The 24,770-nt window shown below is 51.3% G+C and overlaps 2 protein-coding genes across 3 annotated transcripts in view; one reads left to right on the plus strand and one right to left on the minus strand.

The window, feature by feature from the left end:
- Positions 1 to 24,770, minus strand: part of Hemk1 (HemK methyltransferase family member 1) — a 105,627-nt gene that overhangs the window by 12,709 nt on the left and 68,148 nt on the right. The window lies entirely within an intron of this gene.
- CUNH3orf18 (chromosome unknown C3orf18 homolog) lies at positions 927 to 10,114 on the plus strand. 2 transcript variants are annotated; one of them, XM_050139300.1, is made up of 5 exons: positions 927 to 1,189; positions 2,668 to 3,044; positions 6,201 to 6,226; positions 6,813 to 6,960; positions 7,899 to 10,114. In XM_050139300.1, exons 2-5 carry the CDS (start codon positions 2,811 to 2,813, stop codon positions 7,977 to 7,979), a joined length of 489 nt encoding a protein of 162 aa, XP_049995257.1. In that variant the 5' UTR covers positions 927 to 1,189; positions 2,668 to 2,810; the 3' UTR covers positions 7,980 to 10,114. The 2 variants fall into 2 exon arrangements, with proteins under 2 accessions (XP_049995257.1, XP_049995258.1); XM_050139301.1 differs by having other exon boundaries at positions 2,668 to 2,984.

Raw genomic sequence — 24,770 nt, forward strand, 5'->3', positions numbered from 1 at the left:
AGCACCACACACACACACACACACACACACACACACACACACACACATGCACACACGCGTGCTCATGTGCACATGGTGCACAAATATACATGGTGACAAAACATTCTTACACATAAAAATCAATTAAAATTCAAAATCCCAGCACCCAGGGAGTGGAGGGTTGGCTTGTTTCAAGGCCAGCCTGGGCTACATAGTGAGTAGCAGGCCATCCTGGACAACACAACAGTATACTTTGTCTAGAGGACCATAGTTGGGAGGGGGGTTAAAGGGCTGGGGAATCTAACTCTGGAGTAGAGGGAATTAGTGCCTCGGTCCTGAGATGAATTTTACTGTGGATGGAAGCTGTTATGAGGAGTATAGGCTTGCTTGGGTCGGGGTACACAATTATAGTATAATGTCACTCCGTTATAATTCCATTCTGCTCCCAACATCTCTGGACTGAAGACTCGCCATTTATAGCCCTACAGTTGGAGTCATTTACCAACAATTTACCAAAAAGCCCTTTCATCAGGGTTCCTATCTAAGCAGGAAGTGGAGGCAAAAGGAAGAGAAGCAGTTTGCTGTTCAAGCCAGAGTTCAATTTAGGCTTCAAAGATCGAATCTACTGCTCTCATCAAATCTCTGCACCTAAGCATTTTCTGCTTACAAGACTGTCCCAGTGCTCGTGGAGCTGGCCAGGAGCCCGAATTCTGGCCCAGAAAGGATCTGGCCACCTACGGTCCACTGCCCAACTTCCGGCAGGTCACCAGGGTCAGAGGTAGTCTCCGAGAATCTCTTCTCACGGTCGGATTTCAGCTCCCAGCTCCCGCTGGGGGCGGAGCTATATCCGAACGACAGGCGAGTAGGCCAATGTTGGTCGGGTTTTAGGCCTGTTGACCAATCAGAACAAAGAGGCGCGGAGGGGGCGGGAGGCAAGGCTCTCTGGCTCCTGGGGATCCCCCGAGGCTGCTCATCCTAACCCCACCCCCTCCATGGTCCGGACCCAGCCCACCCCAGCTCAGGCTGTCAGCCGGCGCAGGCTAATACTAGCTGATCCCTGCGTTCAGGGAAGGCGGACCTTGGGTCGGACCTGTCGCCTCCAAAGCCGGGGCCTGGGTGTTCCCCCCCCCCGCCCACGCCTCCCGCCCGCCTGCCGGTCGCTACCACTCTTAGCTTCTCAGACTGAGCTCCTCGTCCCGGAGAGGATTAAGTAAGTGCCTGAGCTCGGCTGCTTCTGAACAAGAATGGAGGAATCAGGGTCGTGGAGGCGGGCGTGGGGACTGAGGCGGGGAGGACTCAGAGACCTGATGGAGAATGGCATGCAGCTTCTTGGAGGTCGCGGTGCCCACCAGTTTCACCCCAGTGTTCTTCCTTCCCCTTTGGCCAAGAAAATAGTCAGCAGGATGCCTTCTCTCCTTTTGGCTCATAATAAACCGAGACTCAAAGCAAGTTAAGGGTCTGATCCAAGGTCATGGCTGGGATCAGTGGCAAAGCTCAGAAGTGAACCTGAGACTTCTTGTTGAGCCAAGCAGGAGAGGTCAGAAAGGAATAAGTCTACTCCATGCATGACCTTCTGCCAGTTTTGCTCCTCCCTAGGGGACCATGATGGGTATGTGCTCACTTTCACACATAATCTTGCACCTGCAAGAGGAGGTATCCCATGCACACCTATGAGCCACCCAGAGAAACATGTATGTAGCCATAAGCTAAGGATCCTTTCTTTTTCTAGGTCTGCCCCTCTGTGCCTCTGCTAGGACTCCTCCCCACCCTGCTTTACCTAAGACCCACAGGGCTCAGTGATCTCCCACTCTCTTGTTCCAAAATAGAAGAGAAACAGGAGAAGGCGGTTCAAAGTGGGTATTCCCTAACTGCCTTTGCAGATGTAACTCCTTGCCTTACTTCTAGGAATGACAGGGGTCGGTCCAGTGACCACCCCTGCCAACTGCCCCCCTGCCAGAGGACCTAGCTCAGTCTGTCCTTTCTGCCTCTTGGTGTCTCAGCGCCAGCTCCACCTCAGCCCCAACCACACACAGCCTGGGTCACACAGGTCCAGTGACTCCTGTGCCCTCCTCCTCCTGGCTTGTGGGTGGTAGTGATGGAGATTCCTGTGGACAGGCCTTGTGCTCAGCTAACTTCTCTCCCTACTGGGAACGTCCCCCCTGAGGGACTTGTTCATTCTAACTAGCCCTACCACAGCATGGGATTGCTTTTACCATTTCCACTGGGGGGTGGGGAGGGGCTAGACACAGAGAAAAGTGGGGACTTGCCTGGGATTATTCTGTGAGCCCAGGATTCAAAATCAGGTCTTTCTGCATCTTAGGCAAGTGTTTCCCTTCAAGCAAGGTAAAGGCTGCAGTTTTTTTCCCAAGCAGGATGAGAGGTGCATGGGGTGTAGGGAGTTAGGAGGTAGGAGGAGGAGAAATAGAGAGTACAGAGATATTTGTGCAAGGGTGGACTTTTCCTTTCAGGCCTTCTGCATCTTCTATCTTCCATATATGATCAATATAATCATGTTTTCATGTCCCTGCATCCATATAGGAACCATAGGCAAAGCCTCTGTCCTAATACTCCCTAAACTTGACTTACTCCATCTTGAAACCTTTACTTCCTCAGTGCCTCCAGACTCTAGAGGATTTATCTCAGGCCATGCCCCTGCTGTAACTCCTGCTTTTATTCTTGCCTTTCTAGAGCCCAGGAAGGCAGGGGTCTCCTGCTAAAGATTTGGATGTGCTGGTGGTCATCATATTGGTGGGAGCTACAGCCTTGGACACCCCTCACGTCAGAAGTCAGTGGGCAGGTTGATTGAGCACTGGCAGGCTCCCAGCATCAGCATGAACTCCAGGGTCCCAGCTACTCAGAACTGGTTCAGCAGCCACCCACCCACCACAGAGCCTGACTTGGAACCTGCCACTGAAGGGTCTACCACAGAGACTAACACCCTCAGCCCAGAAACCACAAGCTTCAATGGCACCAGAATCCCTGATATGGCAGGTGGTTCAGCTGGTGTGGGTACCATGCTTCTGTCTTTTGGGATCATCACAGTGATTGGCCTGGCTGTGGCCATGGTGAGAGCTGGGGAGAGCTGGAGAAGGCCCAGAAGGTGGTCCTTTGGGGGAGGGTGATTAGTGTTTAGACTTACAGACACCCTAATTAGAAGACAATGGTGCATTAATGATAATGCAATTCCCTCCCACCTACTCCCAAGATTTACTTACCGGGGCCCAGAAAGCAATTCTAATTGGAAGAGCCAGAAACAAGTCTGAATAATACGTGGTGTGTTGAGCTGGGGCATATAAGATTGAGACTGGGGAGGGGTAAAGACTGGGGAGGGGTAAAGATTGAGACTGGGGAGGGGTCTTGGTAGGTAGATTTTGAAGCAGATAGGAGTTTCTGTGAGCAACAAGCAGGGCAGTGAAGCAAAGGAGTGTGGGAGTTTCAATTGCAGTAGAGACCAGAAGGTGGTTGAGCTATTTTGTGGGCAACAGAGTCTGGGCGGGATGCTTTAGCATGGCAGGCTGTTAGCAGTTCTTTTATGTATTCGTTTGGCAATTATTTACTGACTGTCTTCCTTTACCCTTGGGACACAACAGAGCCAGAAGCGACAAGAGAGGGGACCTGACTTGTGTTTCTTATGAAGAATGGGTTAATAGGCAAGGTGTTTTATGTAGGCTAGGTGGTCGCAGACAGCTGGGATGAAACATTCGAGTTCTGACTCCAGGTAGGAGCCAGACCTCATTGTCACAGGAAGGGCCATGGCAGGTAGCCATCAGAACAGAGGTGAGCTAGAAGAACACTGTAAGTATCCTTCAACAGTGACAGACCAAAGAATGTCACTGAAGGGCCACGAGTGATTGTACAAGTTAAGACGAGGGAAAGTGGGGTACACCTGGAGTCCCCTAGAAGGCCTAGTAATAATGACATTCTGCCCATTGTTCTTTACAGGCAATGGGTGGCCAGCCCAGGAACATGTGGATATAACTACAGGGCTGGACAGGGCCACGGGGATGTAGATCAGTTAGTCAAGTGTATAGCATGTATAGCAGGCACAAAGTCCTAGGTTCAGTCTTCAGCAGTGGGATTAAAACAAATAAACAATGCATACACGCACACATTCACACACACACACAACCCACAATCTCGCACACACAAAAGGCAAGGCTAGTCATCCAAGGCCTGACTAGAGCTAGGGTTAAACTAGGGTTGCCATATGGGCCCTGCAGGTTTCAGATGGATGCCAGGGAACAACTGTTGGCCAGCAATAGGGCCAGGATGCATCACACGCAGAGGGAGGCCAGGAAGGAGAGCTTTCCTGGGGTAGGAATGAGGAAGAATGGCAGTGCTGCCCCTCGGCACCTGTGGTGGTTAAAACAGCCTGAGATACCCTAACCTCAGGGGCAAATGGCTTAGAGTCTGTCTCAGATTTTGACATGGGAATTTGATAAGGCTTCCTTACTCTTTGTCCCCAAGGGACGTTCAGGCCAGAGTGGATGATCTTCCCACCAAAGGTAGAGGGGAAGGTGGTAAGACAAAGACAGTGGAGGGCAGGGAAGAGCTCCAAGGCACACTGGGGAAGACTTCCAGAAATGTTTCCCATGCCTCTTCCTTTCCCTTGTGCTAGCCTTGAGCCATGCCCTGGATGCATGGAAAGAGTCAGTGCCAGCCACATGCCTCGCATGGGGAGTATGAAAAGAGCGTGGTGCAGGCAGATGCAGAACTCCCAGCAGATCCCTGGGAGACGTGCAGCTGGGCAGACAGTCAGAGGCTGTGAGATTGGGAAAGGAAGAGGAAGCTGTCCTCAGGTGGGGCGGAGGGCCCGCAGGGCAAAGGCCTGCAAGCTGGCTGGAGTTTCCGTCTCCTGAGTCACAGACCACAGAAGAGGGGGCAGATTTGGATCAAAAGCCACGAGGTCAAGGAGCAAGACCAGGGTCCTGTGGCTGGAGCTCAGGGTGAAAGGGGGCTGGGGAGACTTAGACCCGAGTTTCCCTTCCATCTACCCATAGGACAGCAGAGTCACTCCCTGGAGCAGGTGGATGAGCAAGGGACATTTTAGCTTTTTTCCACTTGAGATCAGCTGAGAAAGCTCTCAGCCAGATTGAGAATTAAACAGATTCAAGCTATTGAGTTGATTACAAAGATTGTGCGAGCCACAGGGGCTTAGGACAAACTCGAAGATGTGGTTTTCCCCAAGCAGAAGCTGTCATATTCTTTTTGTTGATTTGTTTTTTTGTTGTTGTTGTTTTTGTTTTTCTGAAGGAAGATCTCACTATGTAGCACGAGGCCTTGAACTCATAGAGATCTGCCTTCCTCTGCCTCCCAAGTGCTGGGATCAAAGGTATTCATGACAATACCTGGCTGTCATATTCTTGATATTCAAAACTTGGAGAAGAGCAGATGCTGTCAGTGGGCCTTGGAGTCCCTACCCAGGCATGGTCTCCCAAACATCCCCACCTTCTCTCTCTTTGGTGCTTGGTACCAAGGTTTCCCACTCCTGCTGGTGAATTCTAGTTAGTATCTGGTTGTCAACTCTTGTGTCTGGACAAGGGAGGGAGGGACCCAGGGACTTCTTTAGGATCCCTTAGCTTCAGAGTTCTGATCTGCACAGCTGAGTTCCAAGGCTCTGCTGTGCCGAGCATTGCCTGGAGCTACTGCTCTGCAGCCGGGCTGTGATTGGTCTGTCCTGGGTTTTACTTAGAGGTGGTTTCAGTGGGAATTGAGGGGAAGGGACACACCGAGTCCTCCCTTTCTCCTTCAGCACTGAGGAGTCCCAGGCAGATGCTGAGTGGGAGGTCAGTCAGGATTTGGAGAGCTGGAAGCAGTCAATTCTAGACAGGCCTAACTAGTTTTTCTATGCCTGGTCCCCATCTCCAAATCTGCAGACTCAGTTTGGGATCAGTTGGCATCTGAAGATATCAAAGGAGCCGGGTGTGGGTGTGCAGGCCTGCAATTCTAGCTCTCAGAGACTGAATTAGAAGGATGGAGAGTTCAAGGCTGGTGCAGACTACATAGGGAATTCCAGGCAAGCCTGGGCTACATAGCAAGACCTTATTGAGGCAGGGGGTGGGGCAAATATGAAGCATACATGTAAGATATACATGTCTGACTGGGATGGGGACCCACAAGTGTTCCACTTTTTATCCTCTACGGCTCTCCCATCAAGAGGACATACTTGGTTGGTGGGGATCTCCGTTTCTCACTATCTGACGCTGTTCCTTCTCTTGCAGGTTTTATACATCAGGAAGAAGAAGAGGTAATTCCCCAGATGGTTTCTGAAGCTTTAGCCTACAGGAAGGGCTGGGCTAGGGTCCAGGGGATGTGAGTGTGAAAGGAGAAAGAGGCCCAGCACTAAGTCTCCTGTCCCTGGGTGTGGGGGTGGAGATCAAGGCCTCTTCAGCCCACTCATGATTGGGGGTAGCCGCTTTCACACGCAGGCAGGCATATGATTCTGAGAAAATAGGTGTAACCCTGGAATCGGGTGTGGGGAAAGGAAAGAAGAGTAGGGGGTCATCAATATCCAGCTACCTTTACCCTGACGGCTTACGTTGGCTGCCACCGGCTCCCTTCTCAACTTCAGTCCATAGAGACTGGGATTGCAGTAGATTCCTGGCCCAGGCAGTCCCCATAGATCCTACAGCCAGACCCTGGGATGGCTAGTGTTTGTGCTAGGGCTGCCCATCTGAGAGTCAGCTTGATACTTCAGGTTCAAAGATGTCTATCAGTGAATCCTGAGGGAAGATCTAGGGTACCTTAAACTTGGTGTGTGGCTCTCTTGGCCACCAGGACTGAGGGAGGAAGGCTCTATCCTACCCTCAAACAGCCTCTGTCCTCCCCCCAAGGCTGGAGAAGCTACGCCACCAGCTCATGCCTATGTACAACTTTGACCCCACGGAGGAGCAAGACGAACTGGAGCAGGAGCTCCTGGAACATGGGCGAGATGCAGCCTCCATGCAGGCCGCTGCCTCCCTGCAGGCCACACAGGGCAAGGTAGGCACTGGCCAGTTTCCCCACCCACTCCTGGAGCTGTCCCGTCTCCTACAACCCACCCTCCATCCTTGCCATGCATTTTGCCATCCCCTGCCAGGTGGTGAGGTGGCAGCTCTGTGTATGTGGGTCTCCTCAGATATTTTTAGAAAGTGCTGGAATTGTTCTCCGGCCCTCATGGACTCACCATGCAAAGCCAGGCTTTGTGGGTTCTGCCTGGCTGAACTCTGACAGCCTGTAGATCTTGGAGGCCCAGCTGGGATCCCTGAGCCTAGTTTTCTCGTGGACATATGGACATCCAAATTCTTACCCTCATGTACTACCTGGGAAAGCGGAAAACAAACAAAAACTAAAGGCAAGACTGAGAGGGGTAAGGAGTCTTAGATTTCTCTAGTCCATGAGGATCCGTGGACCTGCATGAGTGGTGAGTGGGCTCAGACTCTTCAGCAGAGACAGCTCTGAGTAGGCTGGTGAATCCTAATGCCTGCCAGTCCGGGGCTGTGGAGACCCAAGCCAAACACTCCTCAACCATACCCTTATCTTCTGAGTCACCAGGTAACCTGGCCACTTGCCACCACTTTCCCAATCCTCAAAGCTCGAGGACCATGAAGGGCTGATGGGGGGAGGGGCTGTCCTTGATGGAGGGTGAGAAGGCCAGAGGTGAGATCTTCCTGCTGGCAGAAAGAACACATGCTGAATTAATTCAATACTAAGCCCATAGTAATTGCTGCCAAGGTCCAGGGCAAGCTGGGAATGGCTTGGGAGGGAGGAGCCATTGGAGCCAGGTCACATTTCTAGACTGAACTTGGCAGAAGGGCATTCTAGGCAGAAGGCGTAGCTGATACCAGGCAAAAGCAGGCACCAGGAAGTGAGGGTGGAAGCGACTGGACCAGAGACTGGCTTTGGTCAAGGTTTTGATGCCCCCGCCTGTCTCCCTGCAGGGCACTCTCTCTTCCCAAGGCCCACTGCAGAGGCCTAGCAGGCTGGTGTTTACTGATGTAGCCAATGCCATCCACGCATGAGTGGCCTGAGAACAGGCCTGGACCTCTGACAAAGACACCTGCCACAGTGCCAGCAGCACTGCCCACTTCCTGGCTGTCGAAACCTATTCTCAGGACCTGCGCCATCGCCACCACAAGACAGGAAAGGGCTGCGAGAGACCCCAGCTGTGCTGAGGCCCCATCCACTGACTCTCAGGCTTGAAGAGAGAGCTCTGACCAGGCTAGCCATCTGGCCACTGACTTCTCCGGAACCAATGGCCCTGGCACGGAAGGCAGCCCTCATGCAGGAAGGCTAAGAGCCGCTGATGGCTTCCTGGTCTCCTGTACATAAACCTCGCATCAAGGTCTGCTTCTCTGATGGGGAGGAAGGGCACCAGCTTGAAGGGCAAGGGAGAAGAGACATGCTCCCCCTCTCTAGGATTGCCTTTTTCTTTCTTTCTTTTTATTCTGGAGTCTCCTCTAGGGTAGAGAGAGGCAAATCCCCAGATGATAGGGACAGGGTAGGGCAGCACCTTTTGGGGAAGGTTGTTTGGTTGTTTGTTTTTTGAGACAGGGTCTTGGCTGGCTTGGAACTTGCTGTGTAGACAAGGCTGGTCTCCAACTCAGAGGTCTACCTGCCTCTGCTTCCTGAGTGCTGGGATGAAAGGAGTACCCCACCACATCCAGCTAAGGCAGCACCATTCATAGGCCCAGGAGACCCAGGTTCAGAGCTGGAAATGTCCAGTAGAAAGGGCTGCAGAAACCCAGGGGCTGTCCGTAGTTAGGGTATTGGATATTTTGGTAAGTGGGTGATCACGAAGTTTCTCAGCCACGTATCACTGGCAGCCAAGGCAGCTGAGAGAGATGAGATTGGGAGCCTGGGTATGGAAAGATGCAACTCCCGAGATGTGGAGAAAGGTTTTACACATGTGCATGAGTGGGCTGTACACAGACATGTACCTGTTCCAGAATAAGACGGAGGCCCTCCACATCAGCTCCACTTTGCAAGCTGACTCCCACCCCGTGGTATGGAGTGGAGCATCACCATAGGCTGCTTCCTCTCCTTCAGTGCTCAGGACTGCACGGAAGAGGGAAAGAGGGCTGGGTTCCTCTGTCCACTGTGTTTCTTCAGTGGGCTCCAAAAGCTGGGCTGAGCTGCTCCTGGAAATGGCTCCCCTTCCAATATGGGGTTCTGGGAAAGGCCTTTGGTCTAAGGGCAGTTACAGGTCAGACTGGTAGGAAAAGTTAAGGTTGCCTAGAGGGGAGTGTTCTATGAGGAAAAGACCTAAGAAAGCGAGTCTGGTTTTAGTTTTGCCCTTCCGCCCTCTGTTCAGGAAGGGCCACTCAGTGTCGTGGACCGTGGAGGGGGTTTCTGCCTTTGGTCTCACTCTAGTCTTGGACGCGGGAGGCTGACACCAGGGGCATTTGGGCAGAGTAATCACAAAGATGGGGGGGGCAGTTTTCTCCACTGGGACTCACACGTGAGCATGCACAGAGGCGTGTCCCCAGCTTCGTCACCATGGCTGTCCTCTGCTGGCTAGAGGGGATACGGGGGTGGCACATGCTGTTGGGCTGATCCCACATGTCAGGAGGTGAGAGGCTAGGAGGATCCCTTGGGGCCAGCTCTGGTTTTATCCCCGCCCGGAGATGCTATAAATAATTAGCGCTTGAGCAACTGGAGGGCTCTGAGTAATTTAGGATGCACAACGCTGTAATTTAACTCGCAGCATCTCCATGTGGGAGAGCATTAAAGATGTAATTAAGATGTTTACACAAAGAGAATGGAGTCTTTGACACTTGGGGTGCAAAACCCCAGGAGGGGACACAATGGGTGAGGTGAGGCTCTGTGGGAGGCCTGGGGACAGTCACTTGGATTCCAGCTATGAGGTGGCAGGCAGCCCAGCTGTTTTTCTTGATCTGTCCATGGAAATCCTTTGGCCTGGAGTCCAAGGTTGCTCTGGGGCCTCATGCCTCAACTGAGAGATGGGGTGACAAGGCCTGCAGTTGTGGAGAGGTCAAGAGGACAGAATCCTGTGAGATCAGGTCCGGAAGAGGGCTTGATCTCCAAAGATTGTGGAGTGCCATATGGTGTCTCAGGGGATCCACAGGACTTAGGCTTGAAATACAAAAGTAAAATGGTTTTCTATGGAACACAAAGTAAAGGATATTTAGCATGGGATGGGAGTCGATCAGGTTTTATGTATGGGACCCACATGCGAGGCTAACAGAGATGTAGAGGAAAAAGACACTGCAGTGACCAGTTTGCCAGGAACGCCCCAGTGATAATGCTGAAAGCCCCTTAAGAGAGCTAACGTTCAGACTAGCATGGTGGAAATATGGAGGGACTTAGCCTCCAAGTTCCCTGATGAGGGCTGGGCTGAAGGTGGGGGTTGTGGGTCGTGGGATAGAGCTCCAGCAAGGCTGAGAACCGTGTACTCCATGGGTCACACACATGAGTTACGGATGAACCTGTCAGTAATAGATTGGCTGTTAGGAAAGCCTCCCCGCAGAAGACTGGCCGGGTGTGGGATGAACAAGCGGGCTGTGTATTCCCACATTATTAGTCAACCCTTGGTTCAGGGGTGGGGGTGCTGCAGAGCCCTTGGTATCCTGAAGAAATAAGGGTGACACCCAGGGACCAGGGATGCTGACGGAAGTATGAGAACCCCGGTGCCCTTTCCTTCTGCCACATGACCAGGCCCCTTTCCTGAAGGGTGGGCCTGGCTAAGAGACGGACACAGGCTGCTTTCTGTGAGTGGCAGGCCGCCTATTTATAGACTGTACCCTCACGGTAAATTGTCCCTTCTACTCACCTTGCTCTGTTTTCTAGATCTTCTACTTTCAGAAGAAATCCAAATTCCCAAATCTCTCACAGAGTGTAGGGTTGATAAACATTGAGGTGAAAGGGTCTGGTGGATGTGTTCTCCTTGAGGACTTAGGCTTGGTTGCCTAAGGAGACTGTCCTTGCCACTCTCGGTGGTGAATGGGGTAAGGCTGATTGCCCACATTTGCTGCTTCTAAAATTGGCAATTGGGCCCCTCTAAGGAAGGCCCTCCCCCTCCCTATAATCAATCAGACTCTCTGTATGTCTCTCTGCCTCTCTCTCTCTCTCTCTCTCTCTCTCTCTCTCTCTCTCTCTCTTTCTCTCTCTCTCTCTCCCATGCATGAAATATCTCTTTATGAATAGAAACTAGGTCTTCAGGTCAGAAGCAGCAGTGGCTGGCAGCGGGCGGTGTCAGGGTAGATGTGGATGGGCGCCTTCAAAGGAGGCTGTCTCTTGTTTAATATAGTGAAGTGTCACCTTGGAGCCGAAGTGAATAGAGTAATCCCATTGCTTGGCTGCAGGCAGACAGTGGGGATGCCTTCAGAATGTAAAGGGAAGCTCCTGTCGGAGAGAACTCAGAAACTCCTGCAGTATTCCGACCTTCCTGGAGACTCTTAGAAACATTCCCTCCAGCCCAGTAGCCCATCAGTGAGCCAACCCACACTGTACTTTGTTCTACACGGAAGAGAAGGATGCCAAGTAGAAGAAAAAAAAAAGATGAGCAGTGTTATGAGTGCCCTGTGTGTCCATATCTTTATATTTACAGCTAAACATAAAGAAAGGCAGAAGGTTAGGTCAGGGAATGCCTGGGATGTTCTGAGGCTCAGACATCCCTATGCTGTCCTGTGAAGCTGAACCCCTTTGGTAGGCCTCAGTGTGTGTGTCAGGGTGGGGCTTGTCTAAGAATGTCTGAGGGAAATCCCAGGGCATCCTGGCCTCCAAGGGCTTAGGACCTGGGGACAACTGCAGGTGGGACAGCTGTGGCTTCCCAGAGAACACTCTTGAAAGGCCATACTGAGAAACAAACACGAAATCTGTGAGCCCCAGGTACAGGGAGAGGAAGAGGATGGGGAAGAGCAGGGGCCCTTTAGGTGTCACCAAGTAGGATTAGGACATGCATGTGCCATCCCACCTGGGACGAGGTTTGCCTGTTGCATGCCACCTCACTTCACCTTCAGAGTTAGTTGGCAGTGGTCACTGGCTCTTACTTCTCAGCGTGGGTCCTGCAGAGGCAGATCAGGGTAGGGGACAGGACTCCTTAGGGACATCCTGATCACCCCCACCCCAAGACCCCAAGAAAGCTAGCTGAAGCAAGCAAGCATGCAGAGTAAGGATAAGAATCTCAGAGAAGGACTGGAGAGACTGATCAGTGGTTACAGCATGTACTGCTGTTGCAGAAGACCTCAGTTCTGCTCCCAACATCCATGTCAGATGGATCACACCCCCTGTGACTCCAGCTCCCAGCATCCACGTCAGAAGGATCACACCCCCTGTGACTCCAGCTCCCAACATCCATGCCAGATGGATCACACCCCCTGTGACTCTAGCTTCAGAGGCCCCCTATTCGGGCCTCCATAGGCACCTGCACTCAGGCACACAAACCTATGCATACAGATAATTTTACAAAATACAAATGAATCCTTTTTATTATTATTTTTTTTCAAGAATCCCAGAGCAAAGCCCAGTGATAGAGCCTTCATTCAAGAGAGGGACTGCCAAGGAGGTAGAGGAGCCGAGTGCTGAGACGTGAAGGCGGTTTCCTTCTCTTGCCCCTGCCCTGGTACAGGGGTGTGTGTGTTAGAAAGTCCACCTCTCTGAGAATCCCAGTTTGCAGGACACTTCCCAATTCTCACAGTTCATCTGCGAAGGTGAACTTGATCGACAGGCCTGAGATCCCTGTATGGTGGACAGGAAGAAGGCTGGAACACTGCGAGGTCCCTCAGAGTCGGGGTTTCTGTACCTAGTGGAGAAGTGCTGGAACCTGCAGGCAGGGTGGGGGGTGACCGAGAGAGGTAGCCTTTCCCTGAGGTCAGGGATCCTATCTCTGATCAGTGGGTCACAGCCTGCGCTAGTGCCTTAGGGTTTCTATTGCTATGATAAAACACCAGGATCATAAACAACTTGGTGAGGACATCAGTTTACAGTTCCAAGTTGTCATCCATCACTGAGGGAAGTCAGGGCAGGAGTCTGGAGGCAGCAGCTGGTACACAGGCCATGGGGGGAGGGCGCTGCCCACTGACTGCTCCTCGTGGCTTGCTCAACTTGCTTTCTTATACACCCCTAGGCCACCTGCCCAGGAGTGGCACCACCCACAGTGAGCTGGGTCCTCCCACATCAATCATTAATCAGGAAAATGCACCACAGGCTTGTCCACAGGCCAATTAGGTGTGTGTGTGTGTGCATGCGTGCGTGCGTGTGTGTGTGTGTGTGACAGGGAGGGATTTTTCTCAGCTGAGGCTCTTTCTTCAAAATGACTTTAGCTTGTGTCGAGTTGACATAAAACTGGCCAGCACAGCACAGTCCTCAGTTAGAGGAAAGCCCCAGGCAGCTTGGAAGCAGAATCGATCAAGCCTCCTTCCACGTGTCCCCCATAGTGTGAGCGTTCTAGAATGTGTAGGGAGCTAGAAGGGCAGGAGGAGGAGGGCTGGGACACAGATGAAGTCAAAGTGAGTACAAGAGCCCCGTTAAATTTCTCACTGGCCTCTGGAGTCCGGGCTCCACTCACAAGAGAATGTTCTGAGTAACAGTTGCTGGTAGCCGACACAGGAGTGACGTGGATCCTCACAGAGGCCTAGAAGGCGACAGCAGCAAGCATTGCCCAAAGTGGTCAGAAACATAAATAGGTCAGTTCTTGAGTGTGGAGGGTTAGGAAGAGGCTGGGAATCTGCCTGGTGGGTGGGGTGAGCTTGGAGAGAACTGAGACTCTCTCTTGCCTCCTGGTACACCCCCTGAGGAGAATGGGTACCAAGCCCTCTGTTTCTGGGCCATGGCTTCCTGAGGCTCCCGGACACATTGCCACATGATCTCCAGCCTAGACCTCCCCATCAGAGGCTTGGCCTGGTCCAGAGCAAGACAGGAGGATCCCTGAGCCAAGGACCCATTGCCTCTTCCGTTTCACCTGGTCACTAGACCCATTGGTGCCCTGCTCCATCAGGTGACTGGCAGGCCTGAAGATCCCTCTGGGAGTCCAGGTCTGACCTCACCTCACCCCAGCCATCTCTCTCACCACCCCACTCGCTTGTCCCAGATGGAATCCAGGCCAGTCCCCAGGAACGGAAGTTTTGGCAGAAGTCACAGTTTGGGCTGGATTCCACTTGGCGAGAGAACTCACGCTCCTCCCTGTTTCCCGCAGTCCAGCTGGATGCTCCTACAAACACCTCTGCAGCTCACATGTTTATAACACAATGGGGTGGGGTGGGTGGGGACTCTCAGACTCCTCCGACACAGGAGTCTTTGACATGTGGCTTCCTTTCTTTCCCGGGCCCCTCAGACCTCACAAAGTACACAGGACTAAGCAAGCATTTTGAATGTGGCTAACAACATGTGAGGGGCTTCCTGACTTCCAGGACCGACTTTGCTGAGTTAGAGGTACTGACCAGAGCTGCTCCCAGGCCCCAAAGTTTTAGTCAGGGAAGGCTACTTGGAGAAGGCACAGGGCCATGCCCAACCACTTTCTCCTTCAGCTGTCCAGGATATGGCTGTGGCTGTGGCTATGACTCACCTATGACTTCCCCCAAGAAATCCTGTGGAGGTTAGTACTCTCTCTCCCAGCAAGCACCGTGCATCCAAGAGATGCCACACTCTGGACAGATTTTCTTGTATTGACCATACAGGCTTCCTAGCTCTGAGTTAGTTGAAAGCCCAGTACAATAGGTCATCCATAGCCTGGGGATGAGCTTCTCTACTCAAATAAACTAAAGCTTCTTCCCAGGTCTTGGAGCCTTTTGAGTTGAGGGTTTATCCCTCATGAGGAGTGCTAGAGGGAGGACTTGGATAAAGTCATCTTAGAGGCCTGGTTCCTATGAGCCTAGAACGGGACAGATGGCAGGTAGGCGCAGAAGGAAACCTGCCTGCCTGGCGCCCAGGCACCCATCTGGTCAGATGGCAGAAGACATACTTAGCCAGAGGCTGGAGGTTGGCTGAAGGCTAGAGTCCAGCTGCCTGCATTGCTTAGCCAGAGGCTGGAGGTTGCGTGAAGGCCTGGAGTCCAGCTGCCTGCATTGCTTAGCCAGAGGCCGGAGGTTGGGTGAAGGACTGGAGTCCAGCTGCCGGCACTGGCAGGAATGGGACCTGGAACACACTCCTGTCGCAGACACGTTCCTTCTGGATGTGACAGCTCACGGGGAGCTGCCCTGTGAACTGGGGCCACTGTCAGAGGAGGCAAGAACACCCAGTCCTGGTGCAGCTCACCCTCATAGGCACTTCCCCCTCGCCACCCTCCACCTGGGGGCTCTTCCTGACCCCTCAGGGCAGTCACCCTTTCTCTTCCACTCGCCTGCCCTTTGACCCAGCCAATGGGTTTTCTATTTTGCCTAAAACAGGGCAAAGCAAAGCTGAACATGGTGGTGTCTATTGGCAGTCCCAGCCTTCTAGAGGTCAAGACAGTAGGATTGTGAGTTTGAGACCCAGCTGGGCTACATCATAGGAAGAGGACAAAAATGAGGAGGGGAAGGAGGCGGAAGAAGAAACTGCCAGACATAGATCCTGAAAGTAACAGCCTCCTGTGGGCTACATAGTAGCTGTGCAAGCCAGGTACTTCCGCCCACCCCCCTCCAGGGCCTTTATCAGAGAAAGTGCAGGCGTGTTCAGAGAGCCATGGGGACTAGTTCAGGATCCTATGGCCAGGAAGCAGAACGGCAGGGGGATAGCTTGAGAGAACATGCCTGGCTGTTCTGATACCCAGAAATGCTACTGATTTCTCAGCACCCCACCCCCGACCCAGTATATTGTATGCAGACTGACTTGCTTATGGAGACCCCATCAAAGAGATAGCCCACTCCCCTTCGTCCAGAGGAGAATGAAAAGGTACTGAGCTGCAGTCTGAATGGAGAGGCAGGACTTACACCTGGAAAAGTTGGCTCAGAGGAGGCCCCTCACCTACGTTCACTACAGTGGGGAAACCCGTGAATATCCACCGCACCCCTCAACTCAAGTGCGCGGAGTAGGCATTGACAGTGGCTTCAGGTGCCAAGTCTGGCTCCAGGCTACCTGATCCAGGCACAGCGAAGGGTGTGGTGATCTCAGACACCCTTAATTGTCGCAATTCTGCCTGATTGGCCCCTCCAGCAGGCAGAGGGCCACCTACATAGCACAGGAGGTCTAGAGTCACAGACTGGGAGCATCAGGCTTTCGGCTGGGCCAGGTCTGTCTACACACTTCCAGACCAGAGCTTCAGATAAGGTCTAGAAGGGGGTGAGGGTGGGGTGTTTCTGGAGCCTTACAGGTCGCCAGCCACACTCCCTCCCAATCGGCCTTGCAGCCTCTCAAAGCAACTATGATGCCACCTGCTGGCAACTCTATGCACTGACAGCCTCAACCAAGTACTAATGGAGAGCCTAAGAGCTGTCCTCTGACCCCATTCTTTGACCCCTCTCCTGTCCCCTCCCGTCCTCTCACCTCTTCTCCTCTTGTCCCCTCCTCTCCCCATTTCCTCTCCCCTCCTCTATCCAGAAACTTTGATCATGCACTCTCGCCAAGGAGAACACTCATTCCTTACCTCCGCACCCTGGCTGCCTCTCTCACTTCACCCTGGCACCCATGCTGCTACCCAGACTTCTGTTGGTCAGGATCCACAGGGCCCACCCTACTCTCCTGCCATTAGACTGCAGGACCCAGAGAGCCACAAAAGGGGCCTAACCTTCCCTGCCTGGCATTCAGTGAAAGACTCCTTCACCAAAGGAAGTCAAGAACACAAGATTATCAGAGATTTAAGAGATTTACCAGCAGCTCAACAATAAATCAATAAAATGACACTCTGAAGCCTGGTGGAAGTGTGTGAAGCTCCTGGGTCCTCACAGACAGAACCAGAGCTGTCCAATCTCCCGGCAACCTAGTGAGCATCCTTTGTGTGGCCAGATTACAGGAAACAAAGGCTCTGGACAATAGGGGAGCCTAGTACGCAGCAGAGCCTGAACTTGGCCCCAGGCAAGATAGCCCTGGATCTCACTGCCAAAATTCACAAAGAAGGAAGGAAAGAATATTCTCTGGACCTGACACTCCTTCTTGACTAATTATTTGTTCTTTTGGACCACTCTCAACTTTTCTACACCAGGTCCTCTGCGGAGCTCTGGTGCTGACGGGCACAGATGGGGCTGGCCTTAGAAGAACCCCAGCTGTTGAGAGTCAGGGCAACGGGGCCATGAGCAATGACATCCCTTACCAGGAAGTGAGGGAAGGCATAGGTGAGGTCACAGGAAGATGGAGAGGAGGACCCATAGGCAAGGGTACATTGTGCTGGGATTCGCAGTGGGTTGACTTAGGTTTGATATAAAACTATAGAAGTATGTTTTCAACTGGGATGTGCTTCTTCAGAGGCAGGCCATTAACAATGGCAAGATCACCGCAACCCTGCAAACATGCACTTGGCTGTGTGGGGTCCGCACCATGCAACACACCCATTCTGCTTCCCTTTCTGAATTGCCTTTCCTGGGACTAGTGCTGGTTGAGATGACTCTATTGGACGCTGCTCTGAAACCACACCTGTGTCTCCAGCTCCTGTCCTCTCAGTGATCATTTTCCCCAGTCTAGATAATGAGATGAAATCAAGTCCCCCTGGCCAGAGGAGGCAGCGGCACTGTTGGGAGTATTCCCTCTGTGACCACCAGGTGACAGTACAGGTCAGAATATTGGGTTAACGGTGGCATAGTGGGAATGGGGCTGAAACTGGGAGTGGTGTCCAAAGGGTGGTCCAGGGGATACTGGGGCTTTCATAGGCTTCTGCAGGGGTGAAGCTTCTGAGCCACATTCATGCTCAGTCTTAGGAAAGTCCTGCAGTCCACTGGGCCGCAGGGTCCCCTAGTTCTAGGTCACACTCCAGGCTCACCTTCCACTCTGACTCTCCCAAGTGGCTCAAGTTTCAGAGTGGCTCCCACTACCAGCACTTAGGAGACTCTGACAGGCTAACCTGAGCTACAGAGTAAGACCCTGTCTCAAAACGAGAGAAGGGGACTGAAGCTACCCATCAGTGGTAGAGCGCCTGCCTACCACGGACAGAGCCTTGACTTTGATCGCCAGCACTATAAAAAGGAAAGTGGCCCCTGACCGACAGAAAACGTGCAGACCTCCCCCCAAGTTTCTCAGAGCCAAGCGAGGAAGTCCCCTGCTTCAGACGCAACTGACCTTGTACTTCTTGGATCCAGCCTGGGAATGGTCTGGCCTGGGAACTCTGGGACAGGGCCTGAGCTCTAGAGCCAGGGAACCCCTCTGACAAGGCTTCAAGTTGCAGCCTTGGGTCACAAGACCATGGGGGTATGTTTTACACGGGCAAGGGTGAGGTTCCTAAGATTCGTGGAAACACAAATGGCAGGGGCTGCTTCCCTGCTCGATCCTGAGATGACATGTCCAGAAGGGCATTTCGCTACAGCTTCTGTCTTAGGACACCCACTCCCTCCCTAGTGCCCAGGTCAGACACCATGCTCTATCCAGCCCCAGAAGCCAGTTACTCTCTCCCCTCCAGTTTTCTGAGTACATGTGTATGTGCCTACTGGCCCCCCTTCCTGAGCCTCCCGGTCTCCCCCACCATGCTCCCTTTGTACCACCTTCACACAGAGACTTCAGTTCATGAAGAGCCCAGTCTGGCCGCCAGGGTCCTCCATGCGCGGCCTCTCATTGTGCCCCAGCCATTCGATCCTAGACCATCCGGTCACTGCTGCTGCCCCCTCACCCTCTGCCTGGGCTGTGGTCACCCCTCATCCTGCCCCTGGCCAGGCCCCTTCCCTGCCCTCCACCCAGTTCTCTGGCAATTACCTAGGTGATTAATTTGGCAATTAATTTAGTAATTAATCATGTTCTGGCTTTTCAAGATGCTCTTTTTAGCTAGCCTGGCCTGGAATATAGATCTGCTTGGCTCTACTTTCCTGGGAAGGCGGGGGGGGGGGGGGGGNGGGGGGGGGGGGGGGAAACCAGGTCTATCCAGGTCTATTCTGAATGCTCTTAAGCAGCTATGGGGTGGGGGTGGGGCATTCAAGCTGCAATTTCACAGGGAGAGAGACCCAGTCCTACCTCCAGAAGCCCAGAGGGAGCTCCCAGCTATAGTTCAGCACTCACTCAGCCTGTATCCAGGAATGAGGACTTGTTACTCCTGAAGCAGTTGTCCCACCTCCTGCCTAGCCTCCCTACAGCCTCCTGGAAACTTCTTTCAGGATCCCAGAATAGCCAATCACTCTTGGATCGATGAAGAACTATGAGCCTGCTCCTGAATGGGTCCCCAGTCCTCTGAAGGCTACTGTCTGCCTGGAAGAATGGTAGAGGTGCCATTCAGATTAGCTTTGGTCAATACCAGGACTTGGCAGTAGTGGGGAAAGTGAGCCTTGCTGTGTGGTGAGGTTTGGAAGCTAGGCTCAACCTTGGTGGCCCTGACCTTGCTGTGAGCTCCTCTGGGGCCAGCCACCAGATGGTGGGCCACACTTATAGTCACCAGATGTACTGCCAAGATGGGGTCCCTATGGAGCCAGCCCTGTGGCATTGATTGAAATGCCCCCCTGCCAATTATGATTTTTAAAGAAATGCATAATGATCCTTAATTGGCACCCTCATTAGGTGCCAATTAAACACTTAAGTATTTCTTACAAGTTTAACACATTAATAAGGCAGCTCATTACATGGTAACAAGATTTATTTCTCATATTTAGTATATTGTTTCGCCATCATTGGCAGTAGAGTCATTTTGAAAAACATGGCATCTTAATGATTGTACACATATGCTTTCCCACCTTGCCTCAGCCACTGGATGGTCCTGCCAGACACCAGATCCTTGATCCCTGGCAGGCCAGGTGCCAGTCCCTGGGTCCCCTGGATTCTTTTGGACTGGCTTCCCAAAGTGAGTCAAGCAGGGTCACTTTCTTCCTGAGTCTGGAAGGGCCAGAGCTGGCCTCTGCAGCAGAGTACAATATGCCAGGCCTCAGGGACGAGGAGCTCCGTACAACTCCTGTCCATTTAGCCCACTTTGCCCTGCATGGGCACTGGAGTCAGGGTGCAGGCTTTCTGCTTTCAGTCACCTGGCAGAGCCCAGGTGGGAGGCAGAGACTGGACTCGTGACTAACATTGTAAGGGCAGGAGATCAGAAGCCAGAGGAGGATGGAGAAGTTCTTCAAGGTTGCACCCCGGAGTGGGTAGAAGGTTGCAGAGAGAACTAGGCAGAGGCCAGAGACCTGGGAGAGGTTTGAGACGCTAGACCAGTGGTTCTCAACCTGTGGGTCGCAACCCCTTTGGGGAATCCCATATCAGACATCCTGCATATCAGATATTTACATTGCAATTCATAACAGTAGCAAACCTAGTTAGGAAGTAGTAACAAAATAGTTTTGTGGTTGGGGTCACCACATGAGGAACTATATTAAGGGGCTGAAGTATTAGAAAGGTTGACAATCAGTGTTATGGAGTCTAGAGGATGGACTTCTGACTGGAATTGACCCTCTAATGCCTTACAGAGTTCTGACCTCCATCCAAAGGGCAATGGGGAATCAGTGCTTTGAACATACACCGAGAGAGAGAGAGAGAGAGAGAGAGAGAGAGAGAGAGAGAGAGAGAGAGAGAACCAGATGACTGACTGGCTTAGAAAACTCAAGTGGAGGAGCCCAGGGTAATACATACAGCCTCTGTCTCCTACCTTCTTAACTCCTAGGTACCAATCACCAGGCTGTAGAGCCAGATGCAGTTAAATTGTTTGGAAAAGGACAGTAGGGATGGAAACGGAGAGAGATCTGGAGAACACTGTGAGCTTTGGGTTGTCATTTTTATTATTTGTTTATGTGTGTACCTGTCTTGTATGCGCATGTGTGTGTGCAGTTGTGTGTCTTGTATGCACATGTATGTGTGCAGTTGTGTGTCTTGTATGCACATGTGTGTGCAGTTGTGTGTCTTGTATGCACATGTGTTTGCAGTTGTGTGTCTTGTATGCACGTGTGTGTGTGTGTGTGTGTGTGCTATTGCCCTCACAGGAAGATGCTGAGCATCTCCTAGTGCTCCCTTACTCCACTGAGACAGTGTCTTTCACTGAGTCTAGAGGTCAACCTTTTCCAGCTGGGCTGGTGACAAGCAAGCCTCACAAGCCTTCCCAGCAGAGGTCGCAGATGTGTGCGGAGAAAGCCCAGCTGTTTCTGTAACTGCTGAAGACCAGAACTCAGACCCTCATTCTTGCACAACAGGCACACTTACCCACCAAGTCATCTATCTTCCCAGGCCCTGCTGTCTTCTTAAAAACAAACAAAACAAAACAAAACAGGTTAGCATCCTACAGATTCAGGACTCCCCGTGTTTCTGTCGCTGCATGTGGCCCCCAGCCTTTGCCCATTCTAGTAGCTGCAGAATATACATGATGCAACCACTCCCTGTTTACCCAGACACGCTCCCCAGGCTCACTGTTTCCAATTACTCTTCCAAACACTGCATAGTGAGCATCATTTCACACGTGTGTGAGTTCATCTGTAGGATATTCCCTAGAAGTGGGTTGTGGTGGGTCAAGGGGGCTGTGCATCTTAAATTTTGACAGACGTTGTTAAATTGCTTTCAGGGAAGTTGAACAATTTCCTCCCAGCAAATAGCTTTAATTTCTGCTTCCCCCACCGTGGGATGCTTCCAAGATTTGCCTATTTAACTGCTTCTCTTAGAGGAAGACAGTTGTTTCTTCAAGTGTATGTCTTTGGATTTCCTTTGATATGAACTATTTGTTCATCTCCTTCATCCATATTTCTCTCCTTTCTTCCTTCCTTTCTTCTTTTTTCTGTTTGTTTTTGAGACACCGTCTCATGCATGTAGCCTAGGCTATCCTTAAACTCATTACGTAGTCCAGGATGACCATGAGGTGATCTTGTATAGGAGGGTTCCAGAATGAGTTAGGAATAGCAAAAGCAAGGGTCGAGAATCTTCTTGGAGAAACATGAGGCGGAGAGTGGCAGTGTGTTATAGTAATTGGGGTGTGTATGTGTGTGTGTGTGTTATACATGTTCATTCAGGTGTGTTTCTGTATGAATGCAAATGCATGTGCCCATGTGTGTGTATGCTTGTGGAAACCAGTTGGTCTCTGGTGTCTTCATAGATCATCTTCTACTTTGTTATTGTTTGAGACCTGTGTAACTTCCATGGCTGTCCTGGAGCTCTCTCTGTAAACCAAACTGGCCTCAAACTCACAGAGATCTTCCTGTCTCTGCCTCCTGAGTGCTGAGACAGGAAAGGTACATGCCACCACTGCCCAGCCATTTTATACTTTTTAATATATATTCACACACATATATATATATTAATAATCTATTTAACTTTATTTTATGTGCATTGGTGTGAAGTATCAGATCTCCTGGAACTGGCACTACAGACAGTTGTAAGCTGTCATGTGGGTGCTGGGAACTGAACCCAGATCCTCTGGAAGAACAGTCAGTGCTCCTAACCGCTGAGCCATCTCTCCAGCCCTTAAAAAGTATTTTGATTCAATTTTTTATAGAATATATTTTGATTTTGTTATCCTTTCCTCCAACTCCCTGTTGTAGGTGGGTCTTCTATCTATCTGTTGCTTTCATTGGTTAATTAATAAAGAAAACTGCTTGGCCTGATAGGGCAGAACTTAGATAGGTGGAGTAGACAGAACAGAATGCTGGGAGAAAGAAAGCTGAGTCAAGCACATGATATAGCTCTTCTCTCCAAAATGGACGCAGGTTAAGCTCCTTTCCAGTAAGCCACCACCTCGTGGTGCTACACAGATGATTAGAAATGGGTTAATCAAGATGTGAGAGTTAGCCAGTAAGAGGCTAGAGCTAATGGGCCAATCAGGGTTTAAAAGAATACAATTTGTGTGTTGTTATTTCAGGTATAAAGCTAGCCGTGTGGGAGCTGGGCGGGAACACAGCCCACCGCTCCTACAACAACTCCCCCCAGGTCCTCCCACCTCCTTACTCACCCAGCTTCATGTAGTCTCTCTAAAACAAACAAAACCAACATTAAAAACTCACAAAAATGATAATCAAAACAAAGAAGAAAAAGACCAAAAAAAAAAAAAAAAAGCAAAACAAAGCCAAAGGTGAACAAAAATAGCACTGAGTTTATTTTGTGTTGGCCAACTACTTCTGGGCACAGGGCCTGCCCTCGAGTGTGGTTGATATCGCCAGTGACAGTCAGTGGGAAAACCGAATTTGTCTTTGCCAATTGGGGCATCTTGATTAGGGATGGGACGCTGTGTCTACTTCTCTCTCTCGGAGCTGAGCACATCTAGCTTGAACCTGAGCGAGTCCAGCGTGTGCCTGTGGGTTCGTATGTACGTCAGTCATGCAATGTCTTAAGATATCGTTCCCTTGGAGTCATCTAGAGGTAATAGATGGACGGCTATTAGCCATCTGGCTCATACAATCTGTCTTCTTTATCTTCTGCATAGAAGATAGGGAAGGCTTTTTTTCTTTTTTGTTTTTTTGTTTTTCGAGACAGGGTTTCTCTGTGGCTTTGGAGCCTGTCCTGGAACTAGCTCTGTAGACCAGGCTGGTCTCGAACTCACAGAGATCCGCCTGCTTCTGCCTCCCGAGTGCTCAGATTAAAGGCGTGCACCACCATTGCCCGGCCGGGAAGGCTTTTTTAAATCAGTTTATTTATTTATTTATTTATTTATTTATTTATTTATTATGTATACAATATTCTGTCTGTGTGTATGCCTGCAGACCAGAAGAGGGCACTAGACCCCATTACCGATGGTTGTGAGCCACCATGTAGTTGCTGGGAACTGAACTCAGGACCTTTGGAAGAGCAGGCAATGCTCTTAACCTCTGAGCCATCTCTCCGGCCCTGAGGGGAAGTCTTTGATGAAGACATCCCATTCAGGACTGAATTCTCCAAAGTCTCTCACTCTCTGCACACTGTCCAGTTGTGGTCTCTGTGTCAGTTCCCATCTTCTGCAAGAGGAAGCTTCTCTGCTGTGGACCTGAGTGAGCCATCTATCTGCGTCTCAACTCAGTGTGGGCACTGGGGGTCCCTGAGGGAGCTTTCCTGCTAGTCAGCTGACACAGAGGAATGGAGGTGTGCAAAAGGGAGACTGAAAACCTCCTTGATCGTGGGGGATCCTCGTTCTGCATCAAAAGGTGGAGTTCCCAGGGAATGGAGGCAGGGTGGAAGGAGGGGTTCCAGGAGAGGCTGCAGAAGGACTAAGTGTAAGTCTGGAAAGACCAGAAAGGAAGAACTCTGTGATGGTTTGAGTAGAAATGGCTTCCTAGATTCATATATTTGAATGCTTGGTCATTAGGTAGTGGCATTACTTGAGAGGGATTAGGAGATGTGGCCTTGTTGGTGTAGGTGTGACCTTGTTGGAGGAAGTGTGTCGCTGGGGATGGGTTTTGAGGTTTTCAAGCACCCAAGCCAGCCTCAGAGGCACTCCCTCTTCCTGTTGCCTTTGGATCCAGATGTAAAACTCTCTACTACCAAGTCTGCCTTCCTGCCATCATGCTCCCCGCCATACTCTACCACTTTTTTTTTCTGTCTAGGATTTATCATTAAACCTTGAGCTTATTGATTCGCCAAGGCTGGCCGGCCAATGAGTTCCAAGAATCCCTCTATCTCCACATTCCCTGCCCAGGGTTACAGACACCTCATGATACCTGGCTTTTACGTGCACACTGGAATCCCGTGCTTGTGTGTAAGGTGCCTTACAGACTGAGACACCTCCCCAGTTCGTGATATAGTTCATCTTGATTGACAGCTCGGCGAGATATAGAATCCCCTGAGAGGCAAGTCTCTGGAGTGCCCATGAGGACGATCAGCTGCGATTAGAAGACCCATCGAATGCAGGGGATACCCCTCCATGGGCTGGGGACCTGAACTGA

Source organism: Alexandromys fortis, unplaced genomic scaffold (assembly GCF_014885135.2).
Source record: "Alexandromys fortis isolate MF-2015 unplaced genomic scaffold, M_Fortis_MF-2015_v1.1 scaffold_36, whole genome shotgun sequence".
Classification (NCBI taxonomy): domain Eukaryota; kingdom Metazoa; phylum Chordata; class Mammalia; order Rodentia; family Cricetidae; genus Alexandromys; species Alexandromys fortis.

Bases quoted from the DNA above. Each gene is read 5' to 3' on its own strand.
- CUNH3orf18 (XM_050139300.1), top strand. From the start codon at position 2,811: ATGAACTCCAGGGTCCCAGCTACTCAGAACTGGTTCAGCAGCCACCCA. The intron at 3,045-6,200 runs GTGAGAGCTGGG...CTTCTCTTGCAG, and splicing joins TTGGCCTGGCTGTGGCCATG to GTTTTATACATCAGGAAGAA. The intron at 6,961-7,898 runs GTAGGCACTGGC...GTCTCCCTGCAG, and splicing joins TGCAGGCCACACAGGGCAAG to GGCACTCTCTCTTCCCAAGG.